Source organism: Podarcis cretensis (genome assembly GCF_951804945.1).
Source record: "Podarcis cretensis genome assembly, chromosome: 7".
Lineage (NCBI taxonomy): Eukaryota > Metazoa > Chordata > Lepidosauria > Squamata > Lacertidae > Podarcis > Podarcis cretensis.
Genome location: NC_137176.1, coordinates 1,600,302 through 1,612,731, shown reverse-complemented (window position 1 = coordinate 1,612,731; position 12,430 = coordinate 1,600,302). Strand labels below are relative to the sequence as shown.

The following is a 12,430-nucleotide window of genomic DNA, read 5'->3' as shown; positions in this document are numbered from 1 at the left end:
TGTTGCAAACGGGCCTCTGGAACGGATCCTGTTCGCAACCAGAGGTACCACTGTATCTCAGTTCAGCAATCCTTAATCTTCTCCCATCATTACCAGCACAAATCTGTGCATTAATCCTAATTAAATTCTTAATGAACAGAAGAACTGCTCCTTCTTAATGGCGCTGTTGGAGGATTACCAACAGGTAAAGTGCTTTTTCATTCAGCGCCTCCCTGCCTCCCGCATTCCATGTCAGAGCGAAAGCCAGGTACCGAGATGATCTGCGAGTGAAACTCCCCCCAGGGTTGGGGGAGTTTACATAGATAATTACCCTCAGTCATCTTTGTTTATTTCTTCGCCACCAATCTCTTGTTGTTGTGGGAGCTGCACCATTGAGGCAACTAGAACCAGAAGCTGCAATAACTACTTGGATTCTTGAGAGTTTAAAAAGCCCAGGAAAAGAAAAACATTTTGCCCGATACTGAAAAGTGTACCCCCCCCCCAAAAAAAAAGAGATACCCATTCCCTGATGGAAGATAATCTCAGTGTCTGGCTTGGGACATATGGGAGGAGACAGTCCCAGGCTGTTTAGGACTTTATAAGTCAGCATCAGCACCTGGAACTGGTTCTGGAAACGGACTGGAAGCCAATGCAGATGACAGCACTATCATAATATGATAAGGAAGCAGGTGGCACTGTGGTCTAAACCGCTGAGTCTGAGCTCCCGTTGCTCTGTCCCAGCTCCTGCCAACCTAGCAGTTCGAAAGCATGCCAGTGCAACTAAATAGGTACCACTGTGGCAGGAAGGTAAATGGCATTTCTGTGCACTCTGGCTTCCATCACAGTGTCCTGTTGCGCCAGAAGCAGTTTAGTCCTGCTGGCCACATGACCCAGAAATCTGTTTGTGGACAAACGCCAGCTCCCTCGGCCTGAAAGCAAGATGAGCACTGCAATCCCATAGTCACCTTTGACCAGACTTAACCGCCCAGGGGTCCTTTACCTTTAGCTAATATGGTTAGATGGGCCAGCCTCAGTTAACAGTCTTACAACCCTATTCTGGACAAGCTGAAGTTTATGGCCTGTTTTCAAAGGCAGAACCACAAACGCTGCACTGAATTTGTCCAAAGGGTAGATTACCAGAACGTGGATAACCAAAGCAGATAAATCCATGTAGATAGGATTGCAGTTGGCAAATCAGCAAAAGCTGATAAAAGGTATTCCAGGCCAGGCTTAGATGTTTTTGATTTCCAATACAGTGGTACCTCAGGTTAAGTACTTAATTTGTTCCGGAGGTCCGTTCTTAACCTGAAACTGCTCTTAGAAGCACCACTTTAGCTAATGGGGCCTCCCGCTGCTGCCACGCCGCCGGAGCACGATTTCTGTTCTCATCCTGAAGCAAAGTTCTTAACCTGAAGCACTATTTCTGGGTTAGCGGAGTCTGTAACCTGAAGCGTATGTAACCTGAGGTACCACTGTATTACATTCTATTATCTTGCTGCATAGCTCTTTGTGGCCATTGTTTCCCCCCTGTTTTGTTACTATAAAGGTTCTTTCATATGCCATACAGTGCACATCATGAATATTCACAGCCCAATCCTATGCAAAATGGGGGATAACAAGGACTGTTGGAATCAGCAGGCCTAACACTCCATAGGGTAGAGCAGATGGCCTTCAATAAATGTCTCTGGTCTACAGAAGGTGGCTTGTGGCATATTCTGCAGCGTGTGGGGCTTACAGATGAGTAGGCCTGCACAGGGTTAGACTGCTCATTTCGTTGCAGAACTTGCAGTGAAATGAGCAGCCTAATCCTATGCATGCTTCTCACGTGTAAGTCCCACTCAGATCAGTTGGACCTGCTTCTGAATAAACAAGCTTAGGATCAGGCTGAGTGTTTCTGAATTCTCAGTGATTCTGATAATGCATTCAAAAGGAGTATATTTGCATAGTGAGCTTATATATCATATGGTGTTTTCCAGATTTCCCCCCCCCCATTGCAAATAGAATCCAATTTACGAAGGAACATTAACATTTCAAGTTAGAACACCAATGAACGTTACAGTAGAAATGCCAAAGGAAATATTTCTGATGAGAGATCATCCTTCATTATTCAGATCCTGTGAGACTGGGTAGTATGTATTAATACTAGATTGTGTATGTATATTTTGTACTGTTTAAATGAGAACAGAACTGAGGCATAATTCAGTTTCTCTCATAATTCATTTTTGTTAATACAATTTGAGGCAGTGTTGACAAGAGGCACAGTCCAGAAAGGAAATTGATGTTTTAAATTAGAAAGCAGAGGCAAGATATTCCCAAAGCCAGGAATTTTTAAATCCTGCTGCTGTGAATGCGAGAGATTTAAACATGAACTTCATGTATAATTAACTAATGAAATTTGCTGCTACAAGATGTGGCAGCCCATCGCTCAGACAGCTTTAAAAGGGAATTAGATAAATTTGTGAATAGTAAATTTATCTAATCCTTAATGGACCCTCCTTGTTTAGAGTCTGGATACCTTTGAATGCCAGTTTGTTGTTGTTAAGTTGATTAGTCATGTCCGACTCTTCGTGACCCCATGGACCAGAATGCTTGTTAGTGAGGGACAAACAGCAGGAGGGGGGCTGTTGCCATTATGCCTTCTCAAATATATCTGAATTGTCTGTGCTGGAAACAAGATGTAAGATTGGACAGCCTGATCCAGCAGGGCTCTTTCTCATATAATACCTCCTGTTGAAATTGGGGTATAAGGATATAAGCTTAATAGACATTCTCTTGTATAATAAATGCTTTCCCTTTTCTAGGTATTTTTGGTATGCCGGAAAAAATTTCTGGAGGCAACACAGCACAAGACATGATGCCGTTGACGACTTCTGATGAGGGCCCTAAACAAAGGAACTGGGGCTTACTGGTCACCGGCGTTATTGGTGGGACATTAGTGGCCCTATACTCTGTTGCCACGCCATTTATTGCCCCTGCGCTGAGGAGGCATTGCCTGCCATATGTCCCTGCAACTTCAAAGCAGGTTGAAAATGTCCTGAGGATGCTAAAGGGCAGAAATGGACCCCTGGTTGATATTGGTAGTGGTGATGGGCGCATTGTGAGTCAAAGTCAGGTTTTGTTCTTGTTGGAGCCATGCTAGTGCATGTTGACCTTTGTGGCACTGTGCTCAAAGTGTATGTAGCTTTCATACAGGGCTAGGACTGGGTGAGACGTAGGAACACATGAAGCTGCTTTGACGGATCCATTGGCGCATGCAGTCCAGTCTTTTTGGTCTCACTGGCAGCAGCTCCCAGGCAGAGGTTTCTTTCCCAGTCCTGCTACCTAAATCTTTTAATTGGAGATGTTTCCAGTTGACTTGCCAATCATGAGCATTGCATTTGAACTATAAAGCACATCAGTGGAGCTGCCAGCTGCCATCCAGTGTCCCCTGCCACACACACATGGGCACTTTAAAATCTGCTGCTAAGTCGGGTGTTGAAGCACCTCAACTTTTCCTGCCCTGTCCACCATCCTAGGCATTTTGCACACTCCCTGCTGCTCTGGCAGTTGGGACTCCACGTCCTAGGACAAAAGGACAAGAGGAAAATTGAGAGGGAGGCAGAGTTTCTGTGACTGCTTAACTTCCTGGTTTAGGCTTCCATTCTAACCCCCAGCCTGGCAGGGCTTTGCAGAGCGGTGCTGCTGCAGTCACAGGCTGGTTGCTGAGGGATGATGATGGCTGGGCCTCGTCCCTGTGCCAGGTCCAGCCGGGCCCAGCAGTTGGGTTGAGATCAGGCTTAAGCCAGTGATGACTGTGAGACTAGCTTGATATTATTATTATTATTATTATTATTATTATTATTATTTATACCCCGCCCATCTGGGCGGCTTCCAGCAGAATATTAAAATACAATGATTCATCTAGTATTAAAAGCTTCTTTAAACAGGGCTGCCCTCAGATGTCTTCTAAAAGTCCGATAGTTTATTTCTTTGACATCTGGTGGGAGGGCGTTCTACAGGGTGGGCACCACTACCAAGAAGGTCCTCTACCTGGTTTCCTGTAACTTCACTTCTCGCAGTGATGGAACCACCAGAAGGCCCTTGGCACTAGATCTCAGTGTCCAGGCTGAACGATGGGGGTGGAGACGCTCCTTCAGGTATACTGGGCCGAGGCCATTTAGGGCTTTAAAGGTCAGCACCAGCACTTTGAATTGTGCTTGGAAACGTACTGGGAGCCAATGTAAGTCTTTCAGCACCTTTGTTATATGGTCTCGGTGGCTGCTCCCAGTCCCCAGTCTAGCTGCCACATTCTGGATTAGTTGTAGTTTCCGGGTCACCTTCAAAGGTAGCTCCATGTAGAGCGCATGGCAGTAGTCATGTAGAGCCATGTAGAGCGCATGACAGAGTAGTACCACTCGGGCGAGACAGTTCGCAGACAGGTAGGGTCTCAGCCTGCGTACCAGATGGAGCTGGTAGACAGCCGCCCTGGACACAGAATTGGTCTGTGCCTTCATGGACAGCTGTGAGTCCAAAATGACTCCCAGGCTGCGCACCTGGTCCTCCAGGGGCACAGTTACCTCCGACAGGACCAGGGAGTCCTCCACACCAGCCCGCCCCCTGTCCCTCCAAAACAGTACTTCTGTCTTGTCAGGAGTCAACCTCAATCTGTTAGCTGCCATCCATCCTCCAACTGCCTCCAGACACTCACACAGGACCTTCACCGCCTTCACCGATTCCGATTTAGAAGAGAGGTAGATTCATCAGATCCTAGAGTGGTTCAGCCCTGCCTGCTCCCGCCCCCCTGGAATGCCTCATTTGGAAGCTGGCAGGAGACCAGCTCATCTGGAAGAGCCCTAGAGGAAGGGTGGTTTGGATTTCTCTGACCACCTCTCAGCATGCATGTGGGCAACAGGACCAAGGGTGAAGCATGATGGAAGAAGTTGCAGCTCTTGTCTTTTTAAACCATTGCAGGAGAAAATACATTATCAGGCAACCCTGATAGAAGTGGCTCCAAATGATTGCATCACCTGCTTGTTATGAACAAATTGACAGATTCCCGTTAAAGTGAATAGCCAAATTGATTTATTCAGATATTTGCAAGGCTGAGATCTGCAATTGAACAGATAATTGCTTCAACAAGAAAACATTCCTTTTATGATTCCTATCATATATACAGGTGAAATTCGAAAAATGAGAATATCTTGGAAAAGTTCATTTATTTCAGAAATTCAACTTAAAAGGTGAAACTAATATATGAGATAGACTCATGACATGCAAAGTGAGATGTGTCAAGCCTTTATTTGTTATAATTGTGATGATTATGGCGTACAGCTGATGAAAACCCCAAATTAACAGTCGCAGAAAATTAGAATATTGTGAAAAGGTGCAGGAGCTATTCAATCCATAACACCTGCAATGGGTTCCTGAGCCTTTAAATGGTCTCTCAGTCTGCTTCAGTAAGAAGCACAATCCTGGGGAAGGCTGCTGCCCTGACAGTTGTGCAGAAAGCCATCACTGAGACCCTCCATAAGGAGGGAAAGCCTCAAAAGGTAATTGCAGAAGAAGTTGGATGTTCCCAAAGTGCTGTATCGAAGCACATTAATGGAAAGTTATGTGGGAGGGAAAAGTGTGGAAGAAAAAGGTGCACAAGCAGCAGGAATGACCGCAGCCTGGAGAGGATTGTCAGAAAAAGATGACTCAAATGTATTGGGGACTTTCACAAGAACTGGATTGAGGGAGTTAGTGCATCAAGAGCCACCACACAGAGATGGATCCTGGAGATGGGCTTCAAATGTTGTATTCCTCTTGTCAAGCTGCTCCTGAACAAGAAACAACGTCAGAAGTGTCTTACCTGGGCTAAAGAAAAAAACTGGTCTGTTGCTCAGTGGTCCTCTTTTTTGATGAGATCAACTTCTGTATCTCATTTGGAAACCAAGGACCCAGAGTCTGGAGGAAGAATGGGGAGGCACACAATGCCAGATGCTTGAAGTCTAGTGTGAAGTTTCCACAGTCTGTGTTGATTTGGGGAGCCATGTCATCAGCTGGTGTTGGTCCACTGTGCTTCATTAAGTCCAGGGTCAACACAGCTGTCTACCAGGAGATTTCGGAGCACTTCATGCTTCCTTCTGCAGATGAGCTTTATGGGGATGCTGATTTAATTTTCCAGCAGGACTTTGTCACTGCCCACACTGCCAAAAGTACCAAAACCTGGTTCAGTGCTCATGGGATTACTGTGCTTGATTGGCCAGAAAACTCGTCTGACCTGTATCCCATAGAGAATCTATGGGGCATTGCCAAGAGAAAGATGAGAGACATGAGACCGAGCAATGCATCCTGGTCTTCCATAACACCTCAGCAGTGCCACAGGCTGATAGCATCCATGCCACACCGCATAGAGGCAGTAATTGATGCAAAAGGGGCCCAAACCAAGTACTGAGTACATATGCATGCTTCTACTTCTCAGAGGTCCAATATTGCTCTATTTTGCAATCCTTGTTTTGCTGATTTCATTTAATACTCTAATTTTCTGAGATTGTTAATTTGGGGTTTTCATCAGCTGTACGCCATAATCATCACAATTATAACAAATAAAGGCTTGACATATCTCGCTTTGCATGTCATGAGCCTATCTCATATATTAGTTTCACCTTTTAAGTTGAATTACTGAAATAAATGAACTTTTCCACGATATTCTAATTTTTCAAGTTTCACCTGTACATGCAATAAAAATTAAATCCCATTGAACTCTGTATACAGTGCTATACATGCCTAAGATCCTGATGTATGTTTGCCTTATTTAAATTATTTCTGTATTTTCACAAAATACCAAGTTCTAATATTCGGTGTCCCAAGGAATCTGTTTATTTTACTGAACAAAGACTGATTTATCTTTTTGCAGGTAATAGCAGCTGCAAAAGTTGGATTCAAAGCTGTTGGTTATGAATTAAATCCTTGGCTCGTGTGGTATTCCAGGTACTGTGCCTGGAGAGAAGGAGTTCATCAGGATACCAAATTTTACATTTCAGACTTATGGAAGGTACGAGAACATTTACAACTATCAGCGATGCTAGTAAAATGGTCAGTTGCAATATTGAATATGGCTTTTAACTTTTAAAAAATGCTGCATACTAATATGAAATTCCAATGGGAAATAAGAATTGGAGCACACATATTAAATTAAAACCAGAGGCAAAATGGCAATTCTCCTTTCCCCCTTTCTTCAACCTTTTTGTTTGTGTCTGTCTTTGGGCCAAACTAGAGGCCAGGTAGCCCACCCATTAGGCAAGGTGAGGCGACCATCTTGGGCGGCAAGATCCTCAGGAGCAGCAGATCTGGTCTCCAAGGGAGGCATCACCTGCTCCTGCATCCTCCTCCTCGGATGCCAAATCTGCCCCCTCCTTTTCAGCCCCCTCCTCAGTGCCACCTCCACAGCGGCCTTTTGGCAAATAGGCTGTGGATCTCCTGCTACGCCTAGGGAGGAAATGGCGGGGGCTGCCTTCTAGGGTCTTCTCAACTCTGCACCTGCACAGCGTGATTCAGAGTGGGGCCCTTTCCCCCTGTGGCGGCCTTTGATTCCCACTCAACCATCAGATCAGGTAAATTTGATTCTCCCCTCCTTGTTCCTGATGTAGGTCTTCACTCACCCCTTCTTCCCTGATGGTGAAGGGGGCACTGTTTTGTGGTTTGCCTCAGGCACCAAAATGTGCCGGCCCTGACTAGAGGTCATAAGAGCAGGTGGGTCTTTAGGTCTGCCACCTCCCAACACCTGTCACAATCTGAATTTGCAGGGTGGGGTGGTTGCACTGTGCTGCTCTTTAGATAGGACACGTAAAAGACTGGGTTTCTCTCTGGCTTTATCTATGTACAAGCCCACATTCATTCAGTGCGAAGTCGTGTTGCTTTCCCTTTTGTAATGTCTATAAAAGACATCCTTTACTCTCCTTTAACGCAACTAAACCTCTCTCTCTCTCTCTCTCTCCTATAACTCTTTCAACACTCTCTGCTTGGTGTCTTCTCTCTTTCCTCTGTCTTGAATTCAACTTGCCTAATCTATTTTGCGCATCTTTAATGGTCACAGGACTCCTTTTTTCTGTTCTCCTTGTATTCTGTAATCTTGTTTCATTGTCCTTTTGAAGCCCAAATGGCAAAAAGTTCTGTTTCTCTGGCTAAAAGTTATTATCTGAGCTGTGGGAACTGGAAGTTTTTGAATGCTGTTATCTTTTGTGTTTGTAACACTGGGATTTCATGGTGTTGTCTTGCTATTTTATTTATTGTAGGCCACTTTGAGCTTTTGAGGAAAACAGCTAACAAACATTTCAAAGGAATTAAATTAATTTCCACTACTGAACCTCACCATTTCTTCCTTGCTGCTCCCAGTTGTTTGAATTCTTTATCTCCTGGTTTTGATCTGACTCTTTTCATTGCTGTATTTAAATTAATTGGCCATCCTCAACTCAGAACCCACAAGTTGTTTTGGAATACAAGTTCCATCAGAGTTAGTGAATAAGCAGGTTATCTTTTCACTGTTAATCTGATATGTTCTCATGAGAGTTAGTTGTTAGATGGCTGTGACTTTAAAAGAAACAGGAGCTTTTCAGAGGGTGGTAGACTAAACAGTTCCTCTCATATAATATAATTATGTTTGAAATTCATGAAAATATAATGAAAGAGAAACATAAAAAGACTGGAACAGGAATCTTTAATATTGGACCAGCCTACCAAATTATTTATTCCTTGTTAAATATTAGAAATATCTCTCTTCTTAAGAAACCTTAACCTAGAAAGTTTGTTCTTGAGTGTAATATGATCAGTATACCAGCTTAGAGACCAATCTAGGCTTCTTCCAATGGAAGTAAAGCCTAGGAAGAACACACAAAATGAATTGTTTAGAAGATAAGTTTAGAAAATGAGACTTTCATTTGCTTTTGTTGTTGTTTAGTCGTTTAGTCGTGTCCGACTCTTCGTGACCCCATGGACCAGAGAACGCCAGGCACTCCTGTCCTCCACTGCCCCCCGCAGCTTGGTCAGACTCATGCTGGTAACCTCGAAAACACTATCCAACCATCTCGTCCTCTGTCGCCCCCTTCTCCTTGTGCCCTCCATCTTTCCCAACATCAGGGTCTTCTCCAGGGAGTCTTCTCTTCTCATGAGGTGGCCAAAGTACTGGAGCCTCAGCTTCACAATCTGTCCTTCCAGTGAGCACTCAGGGCTGATTTCCTTCAGAATGGAGAGGTTTGATCTTCTTGCAGTCCATGGGACTCTCAAGAGTCTCCTCCAGCATCATAATTCAAAAGCATCAATTCTTCGGCGATCAGCCTTCTTTATGGTCCAGCTCTCACTTCCATACATCACTACTGGGAAAACCATAGCTTTAACTATACGGACCTTTGTTGGCAAGGTGATGTCTCTACTTCTCAAGATGCTGTCTAGGCCTGTCATTGCCCTTCTCCCAAGAAGCAGGCGTCTTTTAATTTCGTGGCTGCTGTCACCATCTGCAGTGATCATGGAGCCCAAGAAAGTAAAATCTCTCACTGCCTCCATTTCTTCCCCTTCTATTTGCCAGGAGGTGATGGGACCAGTAGCCATGATCTTCGTTTTTTTGATGTTGAGCTTCAGACCATATTTTGCACTCTCCTCTTTCACCCTCAATAAAAGGTTCTTTAATTCCTCCTCACTTTCTGCCATCAAGGTTGTGTCATCTGCATATCTGAGGTTGTTGATATTTCTTCCGGCAATCTTAATTCCGGCTAGGGATTCATCCAGCCCAGCCTTTCACATGATGAATTCTGCATATAAGTTAAATAAGCAGGGAGACAAAATGCAGCCTTGTCGTACTCCTTTCCCAATTTTGAACCAGTCAGTTTTTCCATATCCAGTTCTAACTGTAGCTTCTTGTCCCACATAGAGATTTCTCAGGAGACAGATGAGGTGATCAGGCACTCCCATTTCTTTAAGAACTTGCCATAGTTTGCCATGGTCGACACAGTCAAAGGCTTTTGCATAGTCAATGAAACAGAAGTAAATGTCTTTCTGGAACTCTCTAGCTTTCTCCATAATCCAGCGCATGTTTGCAATTTGGTCTCTGGTTCCTCTGCCTCTTCTAAATCCAGCTTGACTTCTGGGAGTTCTCGGTCCACATACTGCTTGAGCCTTCCTTGTTTAAATGAGCCTTCATTTGCTTATGCAGCAGAAATTCAGATAGGTGTTTTTTAGTGGCAGGCAAGTCAAAGTAGCAAAACTCAGCACCAGTTTCCTTCTGTCGTCCATATGTAGAAGCGGAGCAGGGATCTCCACTGCAGTGCATTGCTGCCATTAGGCAGCTGGAGCAAAATGTTTAATTTAACTTAAATACAGATTTTCTGATTCTTAAAGTGTAAAGGAAAGAACTAGATGTACTTTTTCATCACGTTACACACATGCGGTCTGTACTAAGTAGACAGACAAGCAGAATTTTTAGAGGATGAATATTTATGACTACCTTTTTTTTAATAGGTCAGTTTTTCCCAGTACACAAATGTTGTTATATTTGGAGTACCTCAAATGGTAAGTTTCTGTTATTGAATCATAAAATTATCTAGAATGTTGGTATATAGAAATCAAGTAGAACCTTTTTAATGAATAGGTAGGACAGAATCCTTGTTTTATGTTTGGGGGGGTGGGGAGTAGAAACAGCTTATTAGAAAAGCTAACCAATAAACTGAAACTGACACGGGGACAAATAAAAGAGGATGTCTTCGTTCCAGTATGGCTCCCCTTTATCACACACACAGCCCAACAGGACAACGACAAGAACCCGCTGACAGCATACAAATCAATCTGGCTTCCTTGACCCAACAAGTTCTCCTCTCCTCACAAAGGCAAACAAATCCCATCACAGGCAACCACAGACAGACAACCACTCCTTGGGCCCCCAGCCTCTCACTACCAAGGAAACGTAACCAGCGAATAGACACAAAACCCCACACGTACACTGCAAAAAAAATAAATGTCACCCCCTCCTCTTCCCCCCTCTTCTTCCTGACCTTATACTGTACTCAACACTAATGTCCCATAACAAATGTAACTGATCAGTAGAAAAGACTGTACAACTTGAAAAAGGAGACAAGGCATGTCCTTTTGTAAAGCATGAAAATCTTTAATAATAAAAATTTAAAAAGGGGTAGAAACTGCTGCTAAAATGTGAAACTCTCCAGAAGTCTCCCCACAACCATTCAAGTGCATAGAGCCTTCCTTCCTCTACAGAGTGCTTATCGCAGGCTACGTCTGCTGTGTCTTCTTCTCATTTGCTATCAACATTTCTGTACAGCCAGTGTCTTATTCCACACTCAGCAAACCTCTTTTAATTCTTGCCTACCTCTTCCAGCCCACTGAAGTCTTCCAAGGTGATTCTAAGGTTCTGCCGAAGTCTTCTGACATTTAGTCCTCACTTGATTTTATAATTCCATACATTGTTTGACATGCATGTTCCACAGTAGGTCGTCCCTTGCCTAACTTCGAAATGAATTGGCAGTTCCTGGATGTTCTCTGTCAAGCACTGGAAAGCTAATGTTTTATATACCCAGTTAGTTATTCGTGTACATATCCTAGTGCTGAACACCATGTCCTCCCCACCGTCTGAAGGGGTTTTGTGTGGTTTTGTTCCTTCACAGATGCTGCAGCTAGAGAAGAAGCTTGGAGAAGAGCTGGCGTCAGATGCCAGGGTCATTGCCTGCCGCTTTCCTTTCCCCCACTGGAGACCAAAGCACAGCTTTGGAGAGGGCATTGATGCTGTGTGGGCATATGATTCAGAATCCTTTGGAATGAAAGAAGAAAATGATTTGATTAAGACTAAGTGCATTCTTTCTAATTAGTTTAAATTCCAGAAGTGTTGCACTGGTGCCTTTAAACGGTGAATGTGGGCATCTTATAGATAGTATTGTGTCTCTTAGGCAGGTGGGAGAATATTTCGGTAGTGGTAGCACTAAATGCTTCCTGAATATTTCCTGTATCTTGCCAAGGAGGGCTTCAGCCATGAAAAATACTTGTACAATTCCCCCCCACCCTAGTCATGGTTAGGTGGGATATAGCTTTAATTTAAAAAGTAAATGACAGAATTATGACTTACCAATTCTTAAAAATGCACTGGTAAAATGTGTCCTCAGTTATATGTGTATTTCACTCTAATGCATAATCAATTGTAATATCTAACAAGGTTTTATTAAAAATTGGGCTGTCTGATACAGCTAACTTTCCTTTGAGTATTCTTTGTGCTTTACGATTAGATGAAGACCTTAGACACCCTTCCTCTGAAGCAGGTCTCTCCCTCGCTGCTTGCTATTCTACCTTTCCTACTCAATACACTTCCACTTCGTCAGAACAAGAAACTGTATTGCCACGTTTTATGAGGACAGATATTTAAAGTGCCTGCCAGGGTGCAGGGCCACAGAAAGAGTACACAGTAGGGTGTGTGTGACTGGAGTTACAAGTCAGTACA

The 12,430-nt window shown here is 43.8% G+C and overlaps 1 protein-coding gene across 8 annotated transcripts in view; it reads left to right on the top strand.

Moving 5' to 3' along the window:
* Window positions 1-12,188, top strand: part of ATPSCKMT (ATP synthase c subunit lysine N-methyltransferase) — a 216,449-nt gene extending 204,261 nt beyond the window's left edge. For 3 of the 8 annotated variants that reach the window (XM_079983663.1, XM_079983669.1, XM_079983670.1), the window contains exons 2-5: window positions 2,781-3,076; window positions 6,857-6,994; window positions 10,450-10,500; window positions 11,607-12,188. In XM_079983663.1, coding sequence (XP_079839789.1) covers window positions 2,781-3,076; window positions 6,857-6,994; window positions 10,450-10,500; window positions 11,607-11,807 — 686 coding nt within the window. In that variant the 3' untranslated portion in view covers window positions 11,808-12,188. Of the gene's footprint in view, window positions 1-1,402; window positions 2,131-2,780; window positions 3,077-6,856; window positions 6,995-10,449; window positions 10,501-11,606 lie in introns of those variants that run through there. The other 5 variants (XM_079983666.1, XM_079983667.1, XM_079983668.1 and 2 more) reach the window with 5 other exon arrangements.
* Window positions 12,189-12,430: the final 242 nt, after the last annotated feature.